The sequence below is a fragment of the Exophiala aquamarina genome, assembly GCF_000709125.1.
Source record: "Exophiala aquamarina CBS 119918 chromosome Unknown aczIA-supercont1.3, whole genome shotgun sequence".
Taxonomy (NCBI): domain Eukaryota; kingdom Fungi; phylum Ascomycota; class Eurotiomycetes; order Chaetothyriales; family Herpotrichiellaceae; genus Exophiala; species Exophiala aquamarina.
This window is the reverse complement of record NW_013550585.1, coordinates 3,501,926-3,523,477: the sequence shown is the minus strand read 5'-3', so window position 1 is coordinate 3,523,477 and position 21,552 is coordinate 3,501,926. Positions and strand designations below refer to the sequence as shown.

At 51.3% G+C, this 21,552-nt stretch overlaps 11 protein-coding genes across 11 annotated transcripts; 4 read left to right on the top strand and 7 right to left on the bottom strand.

The window, feature by feature from the left end:
* Nucleotides 1–464: 464 nt before the first annotated feature.
* Nucleotides 465–1,442, bottom strand: A1O9_04837 (uncharacterized protein; the record flags this gene model as incomplete). The annotated part of the gene is made up of 1 exon (XM_013407125.1): nt 465–1,442. One exon carries the CDS (start codon nt 1,440–1,442, stop codon nt 465–467), a length of 978 nt encoding a protein of 325 aa, XP_013262579.1.
* Nucleotides 1,443–3,577: 2,135 nt separating this feature from the next.
* A1O9_04836 (uncharacterized protein) lies at nt 3,578–5,108 on the top strand (the record flags this gene model as incomplete). The annotated part of the gene is made up of 2 exons (XM_013407124.1): nt 3,578–3,599; nt 3,652–5,108. The coding sequence occupies 2 exons, from the start codon at nt 3,578–3,580 to the stop codon at nt 5,106–5,108; spliced, it is 1,479 nt and encodes a 492-aa protein (XP_013262578.1).
* A 269-nt stretch (nt 5,109–5,377) lies between these two features.
* Nucleotides 5,378–6,268, bottom strand: A1O9_04835 (uncharacterized protein; the record flags this gene model as incomplete). The annotated part of the gene is made up of 1 exon (XM_013407123.1): nt 5,378–6,268. The coding sequence occupies one exon, from the start codon at nt 6,266–6,268 to the stop codon at nt 5,378–5,380; it is 891 nt and encodes a 296-aa protein (XP_013262577.1).
* Nucleotides 6,269–6,748: 480 nt separating this feature from the next.
* A1O9_04834 (pyrroline-5-carboxylate reductase) lies at nt 6,749–7,844 on the top strand (the record flags this gene model as incomplete). The annotated part of the gene is made up of 2 exons (XM_013407122.1): nt 6,749–6,830; nt 6,904–7,844. 2 exons carry the CDS (start codon nt 6,749–6,751, stop codon nt 7,842–7,844), a joined length of 1,023 nt encoding a protein of 340 aa, XP_013262576.1.
* Nucleotides 7,845–8,333: 489 nt separating this feature from the next.
* On the bottom strand, nt 8,334–8,991 carry A1O9_04833 (uncharacterized protein; the record flags this gene model as incomplete). Its single annotated transcript, XM_013407121.1, has 2 exons — nt 8,334–8,660; nt 8,722–8,991. 2 exons carry the CDS (start codon nt 8,989–8,991, stop codon nt 8,334–8,336), a joined length of 597 nt encoding a protein of 198 aa, XP_013262575.1.
* A 413-nt stretch (nt 8,992–9,404) lies between these two features.
* On the top strand, nt 9,405–10,524 carry A1O9_04832 (uncharacterized protein; the record flags this gene model as incomplete). Its single annotated transcript, XM_013407120.1, has 2 exons — nt 9,405–9,772; nt 9,837–10,524. 2 exons carry the CDS (start codon nt 9,405–9,407, stop codon nt 10,522–10,524), a joined length of 1,056 nt encoding a protein of 351 aa, XP_013262574.1.
* A 302-nt stretch (nt 10,525–10,826) lies between these two features.
* Nucleotides 10,827–11,576, bottom strand: A1O9_04831 (uncharacterized protein; the record flags this gene model as incomplete). Its single annotated transcript, XM_013407119.1, has 1 exon — nt 10,827–11,576. The coding sequence occupies one exon, from the start codon at nt 11,574–11,576 to the stop codon at nt 10,827–10,829; it is 750 nt and encodes a 249-aa protein (XP_013262573.1).
* Nucleotides 11,577–12,740: 1,164 nt separating this feature from the next.
* Nucleotides 12,741–13,472, bottom strand: A1O9_04830 (uncharacterized protein; the record flags this gene model as incomplete). The annotated part of the gene is made up of 1 exon (XM_013407118.1): nt 12,741–13,472. The coding sequence occupies one exon, from the start codon at nt 13,470–13,472 to the stop codon at nt 12,741–12,743; it is 732 nt and encodes a 243-aa protein (XP_013262572.1).
* Nucleotides 13,473–15,296: 1,824 nt separating this feature from the next.
* A1O9_04829 (S-formylglutathione hydrolase) lies at nt 15,297–16,309 on the top strand (the record flags this gene model as incomplete). The annotated part of the gene is made up of 3 exons (XM_013407117.1): nt 15,297–15,558; nt 15,618–16,036; nt 16,121–16,309. The coding sequence occupies 3 exons, from the start codon at nt 15,297–15,299 to the stop codon at nt 16,307–16,309; spliced, it is 870 nt and encodes a 289-aa protein (XP_013262571.1).
* Nucleotides 16,310–17,918: 1,609 nt separating this feature from the next.
* A1O9_04828 (pyruvate dehydrogenase E1 component subunit alpha) lies at nt 17,919–19,271 on the bottom strand (the record flags this gene model as incomplete). The annotated part of the gene is made up of 3 exons (XM_013407116.1): nt 17,919–18,879; nt 18,940–19,073; nt 19,140–19,271. 3 exons carry the CDS (start codon nt 19,269–19,271, stop codon nt 17,919–17,921), a joined length of 1,227 nt encoding a protein of 408 aa, XP_013262570.1.
* A 553-nt stretch (nt 19,272–19,824) lies between these two features.
* On the bottom strand, nt 19,825–21,133 carry A1O9_04827 (CMGC/CDK/CDK5 protein kinase; the record flags this gene model as incomplete). Its single annotated transcript, XM_013407115.1, has 2 exons — nt 19,825–20,793; nt 20,861–21,133. The coding sequence occupies 2 exons, from the start codon at nt 21,131–21,133 to the stop codon at nt 19,825–19,827; spliced, it is 1,242 nt and encodes a 413-aa protein (XP_013262569.1).
* Nucleotides 21,134–21,552: the final 419 nt, after the last annotated feature.

Sequence of the window (21,552 nt, the reverse complement as noted above, 5' to 3'; positions counted from 1 at the left end):
TTGGTCCTCCCAATACCCTCATGAGCACATCCTTAACGGGCCAATTCAGTACGAGCGGCCCTCTCATTCACCTCATCGCAAACGTAGCTCATTATTCTGACTCGGCAACCGCTAAAGGCCTGTCCTGTCCTTTGGCCTTCGTTTTATGCCACGAGGCTGCTTCCACGATGGTCATGTGGCCCTCCTAAGGCTGTAATATCTGGTATGTACAGGCCTGGTATCAAGGCCAACAATCTGTGGATTGTATAGATATTGCCCAGATGTACCAAAAACTTATTAGGACATCGATGGTTCGTGACTCAGGGCAACCCAAGTCGTCAACCATGCCTGTGTTGGGTGAGTATTCTTTGCTGCCGCGGTGGATGTTGGAATATTCCAATACCTCGAGCTTAATCGGTTACTTAATGTCAGTGGTTGTCTCCAAATGGAGTTTGAAATAAAACTTTGTTTTGATTCCGCGATTGTTATGGGGTCCAGCTGGAATATGCCTTTTCTGATGCTGCTGCTGAGTTGGTGGCCTGCCGACTCAAGACTGGTACATTTGTGGCGCTCATGTTCTCATTTGTCACCTGAAGGTGCAGCCAGAGTTCTGGCCGACTGCCTCTTCGTGCAGTTTGTTCGGACTTGCGTCTCTTGATTAATTTAACTGAGCCATAGATTGTCGGGGCATTGGCGACGAAACAGGAAACCAACATCTGAACAGATGCCCATAGGCTTCGCGTTGGTTGATATGATGACTCTGCATATATATATGCAATCCGGATGCAGGTGATGATAATGCAAAAAAAGCCAAGGGTGAATAGCGTGCCAATTCTCAATCTCTCGCTGAGTGTCCGGTGTTGAACAAGTAGGAGTGGAACCGAAATTGCCAGGAGATGGAGATCGAGAACGATGTTGCATGCTCCTTGAAGAAGCAGCTGAATATAGGCCCTGATGCAATGGCCAGGATTGGGGTCTACCTGCCAGTATAGACGAAACGGGTGGCATTCCAAGAAGGTGGACAGTACCACGGCAACATAGGTTAGAGATATTGCGATCCAGCACATGCGGATGAGTATTGTCGTCCAGCGTGGAGCGCGAACTTGGAAGAATTGAGAGTAAAACAGGAGTAGCAAGCAGTTCTGTAGCCAGTAAAAGGTGGTGATCAATAGCCTAGCAAACAATGAAAGGATGCTTCCGATTTTGAGCTTCCTCATGTCTTCAGGGTTGAAGTAGTCCATTTTGCCGAACAAGACATCATTCACGGTTCCATAGTTGAGGACATACTGATTTACGGCGATTCGAAGCGCAATAACGATGATGGCGGCAGCGCAGATGATGGTGCTGACATCGAAACGCCCCTGTTTGATCCTCGATGCAATAATTCGAATCAGAAGGATGACCATCGAGAAGCCAGAGCAGATAAAGCCTGTTACTAGGGCTTCGTGAGATGTAGTGGACATTGTGGATCTTTCATTCCCAGACTTATTAAAGCTGTTGCTAACTCGAACAGAGGACGATGTGATCTAGAGGATAAGACGATGAATCGTGCCGTCAAATCTGCAACTTGGGTCGCTGTAGGATCATCTCCGACCTCCAAGTTTTACATATCGGCCGTTGACTGGATGGAGTTTTTGTGAGAATCGAGTTTGGGAAAGATGGGGTTGAAGTGTCTTTGAGGATGAGGGCCAGGTTGAGGTCGAGGTCGAGTACGAGGACTCTGTGGATGTGGGTGAGCCGAGAAGGGTGGAGGTGGGCACTCTGTACTCCGTACTCCGTACTCCGTACAGACTCCACATGGGCGACGATATGGGTGACGGTCTTGGACTCTTGGGAGTGGGTGTAAGCGACTTGGTACTCGTAGTTTGTTCCAGGAGCCTCCCTGGCGTGCCCGGGGAAGACTGTCAAACCGGTTGACCGGGCTCTTCTTCGGGTGCTTAGAGCCAAATTGTAGTAACTAAATTCGACGGGAGGGTACTCAATTGCAGGGATCGAGAAACTATCGCAACACCCTGGGGCTGTCTTTTAACGGGCAAGAACGGGTGGAAGCTTTATTGGCCCTAGGGTTCTTGGGGCGCTCGAGCATTCACTGATCCCAAGAATGGCTCATGGTCGTTTATAAGCTCCCGATCCACTAGCGTCCCTGGACCGCACGGGCCATGATGTTCATCATCCAAAGTTCGCACAGCTGCTCATTGATACAGTACGGGTTAACTGGCAACCCCTAGCAAGAGCCGGGGACAACCGAGCGATCTCCTGTACAGTACGGAGTGCTCGTACGAGTAAGTAAGATGTTCAAGGTACTCCGAAAAGGGTACGAAACCTGGATCCTCATCACCTGTACTCTGTAGGCTCTCACCTATATAAATCTTACTGTGGGGACAAAACGGAGCTGTTTGTGCGACTGTAGATTCGACAGTATCATCTACCAGAGTTATCACTGAGCCCAGGTGACATGTTGTGTCTGGGGTTGGGGGTTTCTCTCTACTACTCGCAAGCAGGACGTGTCTTTTTAGACGAGCTGTTTTGGTCAAACTGGTCAGGGTAGTTGTGGATTGTCTGGACGCGAGGTAAGGCCATTTCCCTCTGAGCTTGAGCAAGCAACTCAGCCTTCAGCCACCATGGCCTCGACTCCGTATTGTCCTCTAAGTCGATAGTATAAAGAACTGCTGCAAGGATTTCTCCTGAAAGTTCGGTACAAAGTTCTCGCTACACTCACGAAGCCATAGCAGCACACGATCCCTTTTCAAGAAGGCGCCCCGTCCATCGTGGTTTGGGGTACTGGGAGTAATTCTCTGTTAGACATCCAAGGGCCGAGAAATGAAACTTGGTCCGAGGTATCTTGCTGCATGCTGATTAACGAATACGGGATGGCGGGTGAGAGCGCAGATTAGACAGGCCACAGCATGGTATGCATACTCCGTATCTAGGTAAGAATCGTAGATAGCTCAGGGGCTGTGATTGAGCAGGTTGTCCGTATAGCCAACAACGAGGCACTCCAACATACATGCCCCGTACGACTAATGTGGTGGTCTTATTGTGTCTTGCCGCATGCTGATGAAATTTGGACCTTCTGTTGGGGGCTTTAGAAGTGAAAGCCGATTCAGGCAGCAAACAAGCAGAAGTTGACTCGCTTTCCTTGGGCTTGGCACCCACTTGGGTGATTCGTGATTGACCGTTGCGACACCAGCTGATTCAACCACTGCAAGCGATGCCATTTTCGGCTCACATGGCGTATGTAGGACAGGGTATGCAATTACTAATTTCACCGTACCTTGTACTCGTGGCATACAGTATCTGTACTCGTAGATCGCAATTCCGCCTCGAGGTCATTTGACTTTGTCAGTCATGTGATCCCGACCAAAAGGCGGTAGTCTCTGCTTGGCGCCTCTGAGCTGAATTGCCAGACGATCGATCGCGTCCCTACGCGTGCAGTGCCACTTACAAGACCGCGACGACACGACAGATTGGCCGTGCACCCCATCTCCATTCCAACTTATCGGCGGTCTTCAGTTTCAACCTCATCTCACCTTCTACGCGACTCTCTCATTTGGATTGAGCATGAATTGAAGACCCACAGTGCTAAAACAGTGCCAACATGGCCGCCGCTTCAGACGAGTGTCAGTCCCAATCTGCTCTTCAATTTCCGGAGTAGTTACTGACTGCCTCCAGGGTCCGTCAATGCCAACGAGGCTCTTCATATCTCCTTAGTGCAGCCCGGCTCGAAGGCTCTCACTGTACGCCATGATTTTCATCCCGAGTTTACCTATCCGATTGTGGGAGAAGCAGAACAGATCTTCGGCTATAAAGACCTAGACATCAATCTACAATTCGCGGCTCATGACTTACGTCCACACCTTCATATCTCCTATTCTAAGAAATTCCCAGCTGTTGGCACCACGAGTGCGCTCGACCTGAAGAAGACCCTGAAGCCTTTCTTGCCTCCCACCGCATTTGAGTCAAATTTTGACTCTCAGATCCTGGAAGATGCCAACGCCACAGACTGGACACCGCCTGGCTCCTTCGTCAAGGGCTATACGAGAGGAAGGGAACACTTCGAGATTTGGGCTGGTTCGCTCCTCGAGGTGCCTATGCGATCGCTAGTGGACAACATTCAAATACTTATTCTTTTCTTCATCGAGGGAGGCCAGTTCATCAATCTAGAGGATGTCGATTGGACTCTAGACCGATGGCGAGTCTACCTCGTCTATCACAAATCGTCGAGTCCCTCGGTGACGAATGCCTCTCCTTACACATTTATCGGCTATGCAACCACATATCGATTTTACAAATTTGACGCTGCAAAGAGCCGTGCAGCAACTAATGTCTTCACCTTCCCCGCAATCCAAAAGATCACGCCCAACAAGCTCTCATCAAGGCTCCGAATATCACAATTCCTGATCACGCCCCCATATCAGCAAGCAGGACACGGATCAGCGCTTTATCAAGCAATTTATGCCGAAGTCATGTCTGATCAAACGATAGTGGAAATGACTGTTGAAGATCCCAGTGAAGAATTTGACAAGCTTCGGGACATGAACGACTTTGACGTTTTGGAACCTCAATTCAAAGCCGCAGGAATTCAAATCAACGACTCGCCTTTCGCATCTTCAGAGCGGCGCCGAATCAGTCGCGTCCCTACAGCGACCTTGCTTCCACTAGACAAGTTGCAAGAGATTCGTTCAAGGAACAAGATGGCCAGCCGTCAGTTCGCGCGCATGGTTGAAATGTATCTTTTAGCACAAGTACCACATTCTCATCGTGCTTCTGGCGGCGCATCTCTGACCAGTCTAACTGTGAAAGGATCTCGAGCAAAGAACGCTGACGATCGACGATATTATTGGTGGCGTCTGTTACTGAAACAGCGCATTATGAAGAAGAACAAGGATTTGCTTCAGCAAGTCACACCTGAAGAACGAGTTCCACAGATTGACGACAGTGCTCGGGCACAAGAAGACGAATATGAGGGCCTCTTGCTGACATATGGATTGAGGAGGAGTAATGAGGAGGAGCGGCAAGGAAACGGAGAGTCAGCGGTCCGAAAGCGGAAGGTGATTGAGTCGGATGATGATGATGATGATGATGAATCTGATGGTGCCAGTGAAGGATCGAAGAGACAGAGACTCTGACGGTATCACTGCTCTGTTGACGATGGAATCGAAATGATTTCTGGGCTTGCGCGACCGTGGAGTGGCAATAGAAGTGCCCAACTCGACGGTGTCCTCTCCTGAAAAGCCATAGCGTGTGGTTTGGGTAGACACAGTATCCCAGTAAGGCTTCGGGAGCGCATCCGCGGAATACCCGAGCTGAAAAAGCAGATGAAGGCATTGACCGAGATTTCTCCATGCAAGTGGTGTTTAGCAGCGTTGATTTCCCATGTATGATCTTGGTCCCATTGTCATCGACCCAGCAAGGCTTGACGATATCGCACAAACTGCCTTCTCTCGTCGGCCTCCTCATCTGCAATGACGTGCTCGTCTCGGCCAACGGGAGTGCTCTCTTCCCACATCTTGTCCAGCTCCTGCTCATCGTCGCCAGAGACTGCCCAAACACTCTCTCGCAGTCTCTTGTTCCGTTCCCGATCTTCCTCAATTCTCTGCTCGATCGCCCTCTTGTCAACCTTGGTCACTCCATTCACCTTTCCAGCCTGACCCGCGCCGGTTCGAGGTGTCGGTCGTGCACTGTCACCTGCACCACCTCCGCCAATGCCATCGCCGGCACCTGTAGCGGAAGTGTCCATGGCGTCGCCATCTCCCTGACCTTTTACAGTAGTCGCACCGCCGCCGCCACTGCCACTACCAGGGGCAGCAGGGGCAGCACCAGGAGCAGAATCCTCTTGTTCATCCTCCTCACCATCACCTAGTAGACGGCCCAGCTTCTCTTCCTTCTCCTTGAGGCCATTCTCAATGACCATGATGACCTCGGCCTTCAACACACCTTTCTCACCCAGCCCAGTGACAACCCTCCTAACGACCTTGACATTCGCACCACTCTGAGCCACAGCATTGACGATCCTCACAATATCCCTGCGGACCATGTCGACATAGGGCTCGTGGCCGCCATCACGGGTATTGACGTCGGCGTGGTGCTCGAGAAAGTACATAATGTTGGCTCGGTTGTTCATGTTGTTGCCACGCTCCAGATTCTCTAGGATGCAGCTGTGCAGATCCTCGTCCATGTCGCGGTGTTTGAGCGCGAAGTGTGCCGTTTTGATCGATGCTGTCGCCGAGGCTGACAGGTGCGTGAGCAGGTTCGTAAACCGCATTCGAACTTCGAAGGGGTCGGCCATGGTGTGCCGTGGATGGGATCGAGGGATCGAGGGATTAACTAGTCCTTTACAGAGGTGAGGTTGGCGGTATCAATCGCCACATTCTTTGATTGAAGAGGCAATGAGCCCGAACTGCTCCGGCGCAAATGAAGTGGTAAAGATTGATATATCCAGGGTTCAAACGTCAAAAACCAAGACGCAAGAGCAGGAGAATGATTGGCGTGCCTTGCAGACGTTGGAACGGAGTATCAGGAATTGAATCGCGGAGAAATCGGACTTGGCTCGCCTCGCAATCTAGACAAAATAATAATTTCCCCCGCATCGTCTTGCAAATATTTCCAGATCCTTTTACTATGTGACAAAGCGTAGCCCTTTCCACCGGCCTCGACTCAATTCCCTGATATTCCAGTAATAAAAGAGGCATTGGTCGTTCTGACGACCTCCTGAACTACTAAATATCTATCTCGGGGCGACAGGCCACAAAAATCCTCCACTCGAATCATGAATACAGCTCTTCGAGTGCCCAATGGCCTGACCGGCCTCGGCAACGACAGAGGCATGACTCTGACCATCCTTGGATGCGGTGAGCTTCACAAACCCCTCCAAACCCTCTCCCTGCCTCTCGCCCTAATATTGACAAAGTTCCTCCTGACCAGGGACCCTCGGCATTGCCATCCTATCGGGTATCCTGTCATCTCTGACCGAAGCCTCAACCGCGCCGTCGCCCGCCTATCCTGACTCCGGCACCGCAACCCCGACCACCGAAGGCCCACCACAACGAACACCCACGAATTTCATCGCCTGCGTGCGACGACCCGAGTCCGCCAAGCGCATCAAACTTGCCGTGCAGGAATACCGGCCGGGCGTGATGGTGCTGCAGAACGAGAACGTGCGCGGTGTGGAGGCCGCCGATGTGGTCATCCTGGGCTGCAAACCGTACATGGTGGCGGACATCCTGCTGCAGGAAGGGATGAAGGAAGCACTGGCCGGCAAGCTTCTCATCTCCATCTGCGCTGGCGTCCCTGTCGAGCAAATGAGCCGCGTGCTCTACGGCCAAAACTACCCGGCCGACAATCCCCAGGACGCCTGCACGCTCGTACGCGTGATGCCCAACACGGCCGCGCTAGTGCGCGAGTCTATGACGGTCATTGCGACTAATACTCCCCCCTTACCCTCAGAGCTTTCAACGCTGGTCGACTGGATCTTCACGCGGATCGGCCGCGTTGTGCACCTCCCACCGGCCATGATGGACGTGTCCACCGCCCTGTGCGGCTCAGGCCCCGCCTTCCTCGCTCTGATGCTGGAATCGCTCGCCGACGGCGCAGTTGCCATGGGCCTGCCTAGAGCAGAGGCCCAGCTGATGGCCGCGCAGACCATGCGCGGCACCGCAGGCCTAGTCCAGCACGGCGAGCATCCCGCCCTCGTCCGCGAGAAAGTCAGCACCCCGGGTGGATGCACCATCGGCGGACTTTTGGTGCTTGAGGAGGGCCGTGTGCGAGGCACAGTCGCCAGAAGTGTCAGAGAGGCCACTGTTGTGGCTGCTCAGCTGGGCAAGGGAATCAGTGGTGTCAATGGCACGAGGTTCGAGAGACAATAAAATAAAATGCTAGTGATTGAGTGAACGAAGGAAACAACAAACAGGTTTTGGCTCATGATATATTCTCCGGATATGCAAAACGATACCATGATGTGGCGTTTGGACATCAAAAGAAGAGTAGGCAAGCTGAGCTGTGCTGTGCTGTTCTGGCTTGCCTGAGGCCAAAGTCCATTCAGTAGGAGGAACATTCTCAATTGTTACATCTTGAAGGTGCTTCTAATTCTTTCCCACATGATGAATAGTAGTAGTATACACAATTCGAAGATTTTGATGCGGTTGGTGGACCGTGAGGGTATTCCAATCATACCCTTATATGCAGGGCCCACTCATTTTCATCCTTCCTCTTTTTCAATGGCCTCTGATCTGTCTCAAGCTTGACAGAAATTGTGTAGGCGTTCCAGAGGTATGCCACTGACCAACCCCCGGTCCATTCACAGCAATCAGGCAGCGAGTCCGGGCTCCCCTTCACTGGTAAGATCGGTTCACCTTCTAATCCATGGTGACGACAGCGCCGAGTGCCTTCAAGGTGGCGATGATCTTCTCAGCCTCGTCCTTAGGCACGCTTTCCTTCAACAACTTGGGTGCACTCTCGACAAACTTCTTGCTGTCAACCAAACTCAGACCCAGCATGCTCTTGACTTCCTTGATGACCTTCGGTTTCGCCGTAGCTTCAAAGGATTCAAGTTTCAGGTTAAACATGGTCTTTTCTGCCGGGGCGGGAGCAGCTTCTTCCTCCTCCACGGGAGTCGGTGGTGCGGCGGCGCCACCTGCTGCAGCTGGTGCGGCGAATGCCATGTCGGGGATGTTCAGGCGAGACTGTTGAGATATCAGCGTCAGTTATGTTCTTCTCTCATCGAGCACGGGATGTAGAATTTACCTTCAAGCTTGCAACCAGATCGGCAGTCTCTAGTAGCGTCAGCTGGGATATTTGGTCGACAATCCCCGAGATTTTAGGGTTCGTAGGTGGAGCTGCAGCATCTGTGGATTGCCGTCTCCTTGAAGGGGATGCGAGGGTGTTTCGTCGTTGGAATTGGTTTGCGGAGCTTCTTGAAGAGAGACGGAGACACTGTGACGACAAACTTCGCTTCTGTGTGCTAGCTGCGAGCTGGCAGCAGCGATATGCTGCTGACTGGACTGGTCCTGACATCTTACTGAAGTAGTGAACGTGCTGGGGGGAAGCTGTATGAAAGTTGATGAGCCGGAGCGTGAATCGAAGGAGGGTCTTGCAATGGATTGCGCATCCAATCCAAAAATCGCGCCAAGGCGGGAGAGTGGCACGTGATTATGGTTGAATCGTTCTTTCCAGCACCGGCAACAATTACATAGGCTTCCACCTCCTCAAAGATTGTTCATCGTTCTTTCCAATCCTGCGAAGGCTAGTAGATGGCTCCAAATCTCTGGCATCCCAATGAGGCCTTGAAAGCCTCCTAGCACGATCATCAGTAACACTAAAACCTGGCCCACTGTGCTGAAGTCTCTCAAGTCTTCACTTGAAGTGCTCCTCATTTGACTTTGACATTTCCGGAGGCTTCCACATCGTTTCTATCGTGCCTCTCCGTGATGGAAGAACTGCCTGTCTTCCGTGCTGCAAAGCGAAGGAAACATGTCAGAGGCGCATCCCAGTCAATACCTGATCCCATTCCTTCAGGGCCCAATACACCTTCTATAGATCAAGTGTCTGATCACAGCGTCGCCTTAGAAGACAATGGCTCCGCCGATGCTGATGTACCAACACTTATAAAGGCTCGGAAGCAGTTCAGACGACCAGCTACTGGGGTCCATTTCTCGACTTCGAAAGCACGGTTTGGACAAGACGATAGTAACGATGGGGCGCTTGTCAAGGCGGACCAGACCGTGGAAAGGCCCGTCGATATTACTCAGAGATTTGTTGGAGGTTCAGGTCAAGTGGTTGACGTCGATCAACACATGTTCGTACTGCCCCTTTGCGCTTTGCAAGATGAAGTTTAGATATCAGCTTACTAACAAGATAAGGATTGCGTTCATAGACTCAGAAATGGCTAAACGCCGTGATGTCCAGTCGTCGTCAGTGGGAATTACGACGCAGACTACAAGCAGTAGTAATATTAACTCTCCGACGTCAGATGGAAAGCCAATTTCCCTCAAACAAGGAACATCAACAAATCCAGCATCTGCTCAACAGCTCTCTGAAGTCGACCTGGGTTCATCCGCGCATGAAATCAACCTAGCACGTACACAAGCCGCCTTGGAGCGTGCCAAGCTAGGCAAAGCACCCCTTGAGGAAGAAGAGATCAAACCCGTTAAACTTCGTAAACCACGACTCGGACGTGATGGGAAGCCGACGAAGCCTCGCCCCCGTAAAAGAAGGAACAGCGAGGATATCGCACGTGACGCGCTGGTCGAGCAGGTCTTGCACGAAAACAGACTCGACCTATACGAGAATGGAGCAAATGATGGACGGACACCAACCGCTGGCTTATCCGAGAGCGCCACTCAGCAAGACGAACGTCTTGCGGAAGAATTTCGGCAGAATTTCCTGGATGCTGTCGCTCAGAGACAACAAAGGAACAAAGCGTCGAGTCAGCCGAAGGTCCCCGGGGCCACCACCGAGAGCAGGGGTCCAAAGCTTGGAGGGAGCAGGAGTGCAAGAGCGAAAATGGCACAATTACAGCAACAACAGCAGGGGCAGGCAAAGAAATAGTATTCGTTGCAGAGATGCTGACTTGTCTTTCCACCTCGAAAATGACTTTGAATGGTTAGTAGGCATGACTAATATCCGGCATAACTCACCCCCCCTCTGGTAGAGCTTAACAAGGTGCTGCTGATGTATTCAGCAGGGAAAGACAAAGCGATCCCAGGGTCATAATTAAAGTAATAACCCTCATTACGGGAGCCTTCCCAAGCATGCTTGTATTGACAAGATGTAAGACCACCATAGCCATTTCTTTACTACCAAGGAGCCGCCACGACGCCCTCTCTCGATCAACTCGAAACATCTGGTAACTACCGATCTCCCCACAAATTTTCCGCGAAGAACTTGACGACGATCTGGTAACCACGCTCATACTCGGCGCGGACCCTCTGATTCTTCAAGTCGGCCCTCGCACTCAACCAGCCATGGACCTGGTCGGTAAAGGTCTCGATATGCTTGACCTTCGGCTTCGTGAGCGAGGCATCATAGTTCCTGACTTCAATGACATCTTCGTCCATCGACGCCAGCATGCACGTCGGGATCACGATCTCCGCGGCCTCGCTGGGGTCAATGAGGCCTGGATGGAGCTGTACAGCAGCTTTGAACGTCTCCCGCTGCTGCTGTTTTTGCTGCCGCGCAGAAAGCAGAGACGCCATCTTCCCACCCCAGCAGTATCCGAGGACGCCCCAGGTTCGAATGCGCGGGAACACCTGTTCGGCAGTGGCGATGATGCCCGGCACCTTTGGAACGTGGAGAGGCGGAAGCGCCGTCTTGAACCATTCCGCGACGCCCGCGCGCTTCTCGTCCGTGTCCGGCGGGTACCACTCGATGGGGACGGCATTGCCGTGGAAGAAATCCGGCATGATCACCACGGTGGGCTCGACGGCTGAGGAGAGCGCCGCTGAAACCATGTCCGCGCCTTGTTGAGTCTGGGGGAAGTAACCGAATGCATCGTAGATGGACAGGATTGCCGTCGTAGCCTCATATTCGTTGCTGGGGCCCGTCACGTCTGTGTCCGCACGAATGAAAGGACAAATGTTAGCTTCACCGACCTTTGACATCCTTCTGCGAGGCCTGGGTTCTGGTAGGGAGTTTTATATTGGCTTGGACCTACAGGTTCTCATGCCGTCGAGTTCGATGTACCTCCCCTTCAATTCGTAACCCTCACTTATCACGGGCGGAATCCTGAGCGAGACGTGTCAATAGCGATGGACATCTTACGGGCGAAGAAGGAAATGGAGCATACAAAATGGAAGTCAGACTAACTTGCAGCATGCTTCACTAAACTTGGACATTGTGAAAGATGGAATTTCTATTAACGCATCAACCTTCAGAAGTCTACTTCTTTCCACGGTCGATTTTCCAGAAGAGCTCTCCTAAGACCGTCGTCTCAAAGTTAGGAGGAAGTGATGAATGCTGAGCATGCGAAGACACTCAGTATGCGTGGTCGGTCCAGTCCTGGGCCCAGGTGGCCATACAGCCAGGTTCCAGAGTGTGAATGGACGTGCTGACTGGCATAACGGGGTCGGAACAGGGAAGCCCACGTTCCGCGACGTCCCACCAGGAGCGAGATTTGATGCATACTTCTCCGTTAACTTCGTCCTCAGCACAGCGTCCAAGAATGAAAGCCCTTGATATTACCGGCCGACTGATAAGCCTGATCGCAATCGGATTGTCTCTTTGACTCGGCCCGAGATGACATTGCTGGATAGCGATGTGGCGACCCTGGTGGATGGACTCTCCCTGGCCAACAGATCGGAGTTTGTGGCAGCAATAATAGGCCCCTCATGTCCGCTGTAGAAGATCCATCCCACTTTTTATTCTTTGATAAGTAGGTGCAGTGCCATAAATAATTTATGCCTCGCCATTCCATTTGCTAAGCTTTGGCGAAGTATGGTTCCCCAGATTTACTGCTGTAGGCCTATGGTTTCCAGTGGAAAGAATTCTCTGCCCTGCCCTTCCTGGATGTTTATGCAGCATGCTGTGTTTTTAGGCCTAACACCCTGGAGCACCTTCCGGTTTTTAATTGGAAGACATCCTCGCGTAAGGGCGCCCCTCTTTGGGGCAAAGCGAAGTGGGTGAGAAGCCTGAGAGGACTCTGTATCAACCTCGAGCTGCAATCCACGGCAATAGTTGCGCTGCTTGCTCGATTGATGAAAGGGCAGGATGACCGGCACTTTACCCTGAGTGTTGAAGACAAGATATTGCGAGATCATCGACTTCCTTCACCTTCTGTCTCGTTTGCTTCTCCATCTGCCGCCTCTTCCTCTATTTCCTTTCCAAGCAGCGTCTTTCCGAGCGTCCTCCTCTCTCTTCTCAAGCTCCTGTATTTTTTCTCGTCTTTGGGCCTCAGCCTCCCTTTCTTGACCCGCCCGTCCACTTTTCAAATGTACTCCGTGCTTGCAGTCCCTACCATCAGGGCAGAAACCTGCCAGATAGAAGGGACATAACTTTCTCCTCACATGTCTGTTTGGGCACTTTGGACCTTTCTCACAGAATCCTTTATTATAGTCGTCGCATAAAGGTAGCTTCGAATCTTCCTTGACGTGCACATAGAGACACTCATCGCCGTTTTGACAGTATCCGTTCTGGTTGAAGAACTGGCACTCGCTCATCTTTCGGAGGTTATATTCATGAAGATAATCACAGGCATCGCCCTTCTTACAAAGTCCCTTCAGCCAATGTTTGCAGACATAGTTATCATTGTTGCGACTGTAGTGATGTTGGGTCTGCTGAGCTGGAGTTGGGTGGCGGTCGGCGCAACGTCGACCTCGAGGACACTGTCCGGTAGCAGCGAAATCAGGGCAAACAGGAACTGTCGAGGCAAGGGCAGCGAGGCCATTGGCGCGAAGGAATGGAGTAAAGCTGAAGTTGTAAGTGGGTTGCGCAGGAGGGTCGTTCGCTGGCGGGAGACTGTCAGCGAGGCCAGGAGTACTTTCTACGGCCACGGATGTCATAGTGGCGACTATCGAATATTTATCACTCTGATGTCTGAGCCCAAACCGAGATCTTGGGCAACACAGCAGGGTCTGTGGTTGACGGTGAGGGAGACTATTGTTAAGGCACGAGATACTGGGGAGTGCCACCGGATAAATTACCCGATGTTTTGCCGGTCCCACGTGTTTCTCCTCTCTTCGATGAGCAGAGAGAATCCCAACTTTCCTGACAAATTCATCCTGGTACCATACAAATGCTCTCTGGCAATGTCGACCCCTTCACATCTCAGATTCTTATTCACACTCGCTCGGCTATGGGATTTATGTCTGATCATGCAGGGACCCCTTGAGAGGACGATTGGTCAAAGTTGAATGCATTTGCCTGCACAAGGGGGTGGTTCGAATTCGACTGGCTCAAAAACGTAACGCAATCAAGGGGCTTGCATAGCAACTTGTGGCTATGAATACGAATATTCCGAGAGGGCCTTACAGCCTAGCAGGATCGGGAAACGATTCTCTTAACCATCTCAAACAGCAAGCACGTCCGATATATCTTGAGCAGGCCTTCACCGGTCCAGTTCGTGCTCCAAGGCTGAAGATCAAAGGTAGGTAACACATAACGGTAAAGTCTCATGTACGACGTCAGGAAGTTCTTGGAGGTGAGTTAACTACCGTCCACTGGCAAAGGTGTGTCCAGGGCGCAAAGGAGCCTCCCAGCCTTACCGCACCCATAATGGCCTCGAAAACAGATATGAGGACGATGCCCCGGGCTTTTTAAAATCTGTTACTCCCCACTCATTTCAACTCTTCGCACTATCGCTTTATGAGTTAGGCTTCAATTCGAAATGGCCACGAGAACGAATTATGCATCGGCGGTCTCGGGCAAAAAGATTGTCATTCTTGTGAATGTGGTTTCCCCGTTTATCAACATGATAATTGTTGCGGCTGTTATCGCACTATGTATGCGTGGGAAAGGTTTTTGGCTGCACAATGGTATTCCATCCCGGATCGTGAGTTTCTTCTCTCTACTCGTCTCTGTCAAGTTGATAGGGGTAATTTGACAATTTGGCTGCTCAAGAATTACGAACTTACGCTCCATTGTCTCTCTCGACATAGTAATGAGCATGACTATGAGTCGTTAAGCACTAGATTGCAAAGTAGCAGAAGCTCTGGGGGAATCTTGGTGATCTGGCCATGTTTTCGTTCATTTCTGTAGTGGAAGGACGTTTCTTGCGGATTGAGCGACGAGGCCGTGTTCAGGGTAAAGCAAGCCTTGTGTAAGCCAACGGCAGGTACGCAGTTCAGAGTAGTGTCGAGAAAGGCATTTCCTCGGAGGATGGATGGATGGAACGGATCCGTGCTTGCGGCATTGTCTGATCGTCATATACTGTGCCTTTCATTGTCATTGTCAGAATGGCATTAGACAGTCATCCTGTATACATCTCAACTTGGATCAAGCGGCAAAGTCGCAATTAATAGCCCAAGTAACAGGACTGCCATGAAACTTGGGCACCTGCACCCACTCTTCGACAGCGATAAATATCCACTGGAACCTATGGATTTCCCTTCCGGTGCTATCCACCACCACCTTTGACGATTCGGCATTTTGTTTCCTATTCGAGCATTGAGGCCCTGGAAGTTGCGGGGCAGACATGAACTTCTCCTCATTCAAAATCCCCCCACTGGCACTGCACGTCATACTATTTATCTTCAAACACCAAAACATCACTCATTTGCAAAACCATTTCCACAGACCTGGGTCCCTAGACAATCTGCTGGTGTAGTACCATCCTTTTTCCCTCTTCGATTTGTCCTACTATCCACGGTTTCACGATATTCCCAACCATGTCTGTCACGACTTCGGCAACTATCGCCTCCTTTGGCGGCAAGCTTCTCAAGCTGGCTCATAACTCCTCCGTTATTGGTGGTGAAATGAAATTCAACCTGTATCTCCCTCCTCAAGCTACCAAGGGTGGCTCCAAAATACCACTTTTAATCTATCTTTCCGGCCTCACCTGCACCGCCGATAACTGCTCGGAGAAAGGTTTCTTCCAGCACGGAGCAAGCAAGAAAGGCATTGCAGTCTTGTACCCGGACACTAGCCCAAGTATGTTACGCCTCCTCTGAGAAACTGCTTTCTTAAGGCAGAGAACTGACCTTATCCAGGGGGGGTTGGAATCAAGGGTGAAGATGACGCTTATGACTTCGGTACCGGCGCTGGATTCTACGTCGACGCCACTGTCGCCCCCTGGTCCACCAACTATAAAATGTATTCCTATATCACCGACGAGCTACCAAAGACGGTGTTTTCCGTCTTCGACCAAATAGACCCCAACAGAGTGAGCATCACGGGCCACAGCATGGGCGGCCACGGTGCCTTATCACTATACCTGAAGAACCCTGGAAAATACAAGAGCGTTAGCGCTTTCGCTCCCATCGCCAACCCCTTAAGAGCCCCCTGGGGAGAGAAGGCCTTCAAGGGCTATTTCGGTGAGGAGAACTGGCAGACGAAGGGCGCCGAGCATGACTCTACCGAGCTGCTCAAGAAGTGGAAAGGTGGAGACCTCGACATTCTGATCGATGTGGTATGTCTTGAGCCCTTGAATATTTATATATACATATGCCCAAACCCGCGTTCTACCAAAATAAAACTAACTCCACAACACCAGGGCACCGGAGACAACTTCTACAAACAAGGCCAGCTCCTACCGGAGAACTTCATTGCCGCCGCGAAAGAAATTGGGCAGGAGAAAGGAGTCAACGTCCGGTTCCAGCCAGACTACGACCACAGCTACTACACCATGTCGTCCTTTGCCGATGATCACATCGACCATGCCGCGAAGCATTTGTTTGCATAGTACGTGTTGTTTCTGAACGGCCAACACTGAGCCACCAAAAACACAGTCTTTCTCTTTTCTCGACTGCCGTTGTCGTCGTGCCTTTTCCTTTCTCTGCAGTCAAAAACTGACTAGGATAGAAGCGGAGGTAGTGGTGGCAGAAAAGATTCAAAGCTCTGAGAGTCTCTGAGTCTGGGTGTGCCAATACACACACAACCCATATTGTCGCAGCACAATCCACGGCGACACACGATACACAATACAAATGTCAATGCGATGAATGCGACGGATGTGTCTTCACACGTCGACGTCCTTATTGTTTGGCTTCTTCACTGTCTCTTGCTTGTTTCCTTGCTTGACCGCCTCTGTATCTCTCATGTGCTGCCTTTCGTTCACACCTTCAGCTGCTTGCTCCATGTCCTATCCCACGCCTGATTAGATCTGCTTCTTTGCATCGACCGTGCACTCCTATTCCCACTCCTGCTCCTACTCCTACCACGAGCAGCGCAGTAGTAGCAACGGTAGTAGCATTGCCCCCCTCCCATCCAAACATTCTTCTAGTCCATCACAACCACCACCACCACCACTACCACTCCTCCCGTCATGTCACAGCAATCCCAGCGAGAAAAGGACCAGTCCTCGAAGAAATACGAGAACAAATGGCTCCAAAGCACGCGCAACGTGCTTCGACGCTTCGTCAACGACCCAAAATTCGAGGAGGACAAGCGGAGGTTCGAATCCGTGCCTAATACGATTGTATCGAGGTCGCTAGACGACACCGACGAACCCAGTCTTGATCCGTACGTTGCACTTTCTTTCTTGCATTTGATTCTCTGCCTTGCCTTGCCTTGCCTTTGGCCCTGACTGATGACGTTCTCGTGGTTTCTAAAAGAAGAGATAGTCTTGAAGAGGCCGTGAGAGCAGTCTTCCAAACTAAAACCAAGAAGAAAGAAGGCGGTGGAGGTGGAGGTGGAGTTGTAGGTGGACGAGGCTCGACTCAAAAGGAGAAGAGATAGCTAGCAGAGAGCGAGAGCGAGCACCTGCACGTGACCAGTGACAAGGCTGAAGGGCGACACAGCGACAAAGGAGTCTGTCCTGGGACAATACCAGCGCCCACTCTAGGCCCACCACCCTGAGGCCCGGCCTAGTATTAGTAGTGTCTGACTTACCTTTTACGACAACATAAAAATCTAAAGAATGAAAATTAGTAGACCATTGGGCATTCCACATTCAGCGCCAGGAGCAGGCTATTAGTAAACACACTAGATAAAGACAGCGTACGGCACCTTTAAAAGAGACTGCTCTTTACTAGTAGCGTCAGCTTGAGAGATAATAGACGTATTATTTATACCGGGGGCCAGCATGAGAACACAGGAGCAGCGATAGCGTCTTCCCATCTCCTAAAGAAGAAGTGAATCGTGGGGTGTCCAAAGGAAGTTATTTGAGATACCAACCATTTCATTCGCGCCAATAGTAAGTAATAGTTCTGAGGACTCACCCCCCTACCCCTCCTTTACCGTGCCAAAAAAAAATGTTTGCTAAACTTACACACGTCACAGCCATTTCTTTTGAGCAAGGCAACGCTTTTCCTTTCATCACCGCGAACTCTCTCCAATCCAAGCCAGTCCAATTAATAGTAGTGAGTCTCATCCGGTGTTCGGCCACGGAGGTAAGCAGGCTCGCTGCCACGGACGTAGATATCCTCGAACAGAATCTTGGGGGTTGGCTCAGGGGGTGCCATCTTCTCGGCTTCTGCGACCTCTGCGTCGACATCCTCTCTGGCGCGCTTGTCCATCTGCTTCAATTCATCTTCGCTGCACACACCCCAGTCGAGGATCTTCTGCTTAAGGCCTGCGATGGGGTCGTTGGTCGAGCGCATACGTTGGATTTCTTCTCGGGTTCGGTATGTCGTACCGGGGTCAGACATGGAGTGACCGCCATATCTGTAAGTAACGTACTCGAAGACTAGTGGTCCATTGTCGTTGGTGGTGTATTCTCTGCCGTACTGCACAGCAGCTTTTACAGCGAGGACGTCCATGGCATTGATCTTGAGACCAGGAATGTATTGTCCTCGCTTGTAGTATTCGGTCAAGGCAGACGATCGAGCAGCGGATGTACCCATGCCATACTTGTTGTTCTCACAACCGAAGATGATAGGCAGACCCCACAGCTTGGCCATGTTGAAAGCCTCAAAGACCTGACCCTGGTTGGATGCACCATCACCATACAGACTGAGCGTAGTAGTCTTGCTGCCGGTGTATTGATGGGCAAAGGCGATACCAGCACCCACAGGAACTTGAGCTCCAACGATGCCGTTGCCTCCATAGAAACCAGTAGAGAACATGTGCATGGAGCCACCTTTTCCATATGCAATACCCTCTCGTCGGCCGAGCAGCTCACCAATGATGGATTTGACTGTTCCACCACGCATCAGGGCAAAACCGTGACATCTATAAGCCGTAATGATGGCGTCTTCTTTAGTGAGGGCGTGTTCGATACCGACCGCAACGGCTTCTTGACCGGTAGACAAATGGCAGAAGCCTCGAATTTTCTTCTCCTTGTATAATCTGTCGGCGGCCATTTCCATACGACTGAGGGACTTTGTCAATTCCAGCTCAACAAGGGAACACCGGGAATTCATTCAAACTGACCGGACAGAGACCATGTCATAGTACATCTGTTTCAACTCCTTCTTGGTGGTATCGAGCGTGTAGGGGGGAGGGTCGAGGTTGTAAGTCTCGAAACTCTCGTCGGAGAGCTTGACTTGGAAAGGCTTGTCATCCTCCTGCGCAAAATATCAGTACGTGTAAAGGCGAATTGCGAGAAGTTAGTGCATGTCGGGCAATCTCACATCGGGGACATCTTCTTTCTCGGCGTGAGAGCTTGCGGCGTCGGTCGTAACACTTCTGCGACCTAGCTGGTAAGCTTGTGCCTTTGGAAGTGACTGCAGGCCGAAGCCTCTCAAGCAAGCTCTCGACAACATAGCGTGCAGGCAAGGGGAAAAGAAAGAAAGAGAGGGAGGGAAAGGGAAGAAAATGGTAGGAATGTTTTGTGGTGGTGAATGGATGAGTGAGGGAGCTGGTTGCACTTTTGGATGTTGGGACACCGAAAGGAGCAGTTGCGTCTCCGGGCGGAGCTTCAAACCGACGCAGTCTTGGCAGTCCCCATTTAAATTTTTGGGCTAAGTTCCATGTTACCAACTTACCACTTCTACCAAGTACGGAGTACTGTTGGGAACTTGGGACACCGAGGCCACTTTATCAAGCGAACTCCTTCTCATGAGCCCTGTTCCATTGCGATGCCTCTCTAAATAAATAGCCATATTGAACATCAACACCCGTCTCTTGAGAAAAGGCTGTCTCCTTCCATCAATCGCCTTCTTCAGTGAAGACTCTTCCCATGCACGCCGGACCACTCATACAAAGCCTAGGGTATCACCACCATTATGCATTGCCTTCTCCAGGATCTGGGAATGCCATCCCTCATTCCTCATCCTCTTTGAGTCTTGACAGAGCCATCTTCATCTCGTCAAACCACTAGTATCCTCCTGGTACCATGCCAGGCTGTGTGCCGTATCCTCCACTGACCCCTCCCTGTTGGGGGATTTGACCCGGTTGATGCATCGTAGCTGCTACGTGTGCGCGTCCATGGCCTGCGTAGTTGGGTAAATCCTGGAACCAAGGGTGGTGCAGTGCATCTTGGGCGCTGATGCGATTCTCGGGTCTCAGCTGTAATAATTTGCTCAATAGATCCAGTCCAAGTTGGTCGATTTGAGGCAATAGAATAGCAAGGGACTGTGTTGCGTACGAGGGAAAATTGCTCTTGTACTCGGGCAGTTGCGAAATCCCTGGCCAGGTCCTCTCCGAAGGTGTACCCATCAATCTAAAGATCTTCTGCAGTTGGTCTTCGTTTGTCGTGCCGGGGAATAGAGGTCTCCCCGTATACATTTCCGCCATAATACAACCGGCTGACCAGATGTCAATGCTGGTATTGTAGGTCCTAGATCCAAGCAGCACATCCGGGGCTCGGTACCACAACGTCACCACTTCGTTGGAAAATGTGTTTACGGGGATTCCAAAAGCGCGCGCCAAACCAAAATCCGCCAGTTTTAACTGACCCTTGGTGCTGATGAGCAAGTTCTGCGGCTTCAGGTCTCGATGAAGGACTCTGTTTTCGTGGCAGAAGGCGGTGCCTCTGAACAGGTCTTGCATAAATCGCTTGATGGTGGGGTGGTCCAGTTGCCCTCGATCACCTCTCGAGTCCATGTATCTCTTTAGATCCTTGTCCATGTACTCAAACACTAGCATGAGTTTGTTCTCGGTGTGAATAACATCGTGGAGGGTGACAATGTTTTCATGCTTGAGCTCTTTCATCAAACTGATCTCTCGGATTGCGGTTGAAGGAGTGCCTTCTTCTGAATCGAGGTGGATTTCTTTGAGGGCTACCAGTTCGCCGGTCTGTCGGTTGCGACCTTTGTAAACGGTGGCATAGGTTCCTTCACCAAGCTGTCACACGGCGTCAGTAGATCCATATCCATCGCAGGCGCCGAGCCACCAGAGATGTAAGACACACCTTCTCCAACTGCTGGAAGGAACTAGGATGCCTCCGATCCATCTCGGTGTGGCCCCTCTCTTGGAGACGTTGTCGTGCTGGAAGAGGGGTGGCCGAGTGGTGAAACAAGATGGAGCCTGGCGAAATGACTCGCTCGGCGAGTTGCTGGGCGGTGAGTCTCTGTGGCTGGGTTTGGGATCGAGACTGCTGAGAGGACTGAGAGGGTTGGGAGGAGGTGGTAGAGGAGACTGATGTACGATGTGGAATAGTAGCAGATGCAGGGCGAGGAGACATGACAAGAGGAAGTAGTACGGAGCACCTTAGGTAAGGTAAGGATGTGCCCTTCCTTAGTAGTCAGGGATCTTCGCCTCTGCCACATGCATTAAAAAAGGCGGAGCAAGGTTGTGGATGTGCCAAACACGCGCAATCATTGCAATTGGCAATGGTAATACTGGGCGGCTAGAAAGATGCTACGGGTGCCTGGACTTGGCCAACAGGCTATGAGGTACAGACCATGGAGTACCTTTGAAATAGAAGACACTGACACGTTCTGAATCGAATTCTGGGCCCTGGCGTCTACTCCGTAATTATGCCTGTGCCTCTTACCCTGCCAATTCTGCCAAAGGGAAAGACGCCTGTTTTCCCTCATCCCCTCGTCGCCTCCTCCTCCTCGTGCCTTTGCCCCGCTACTCTAACTAGGCGGTTGTTCTCTG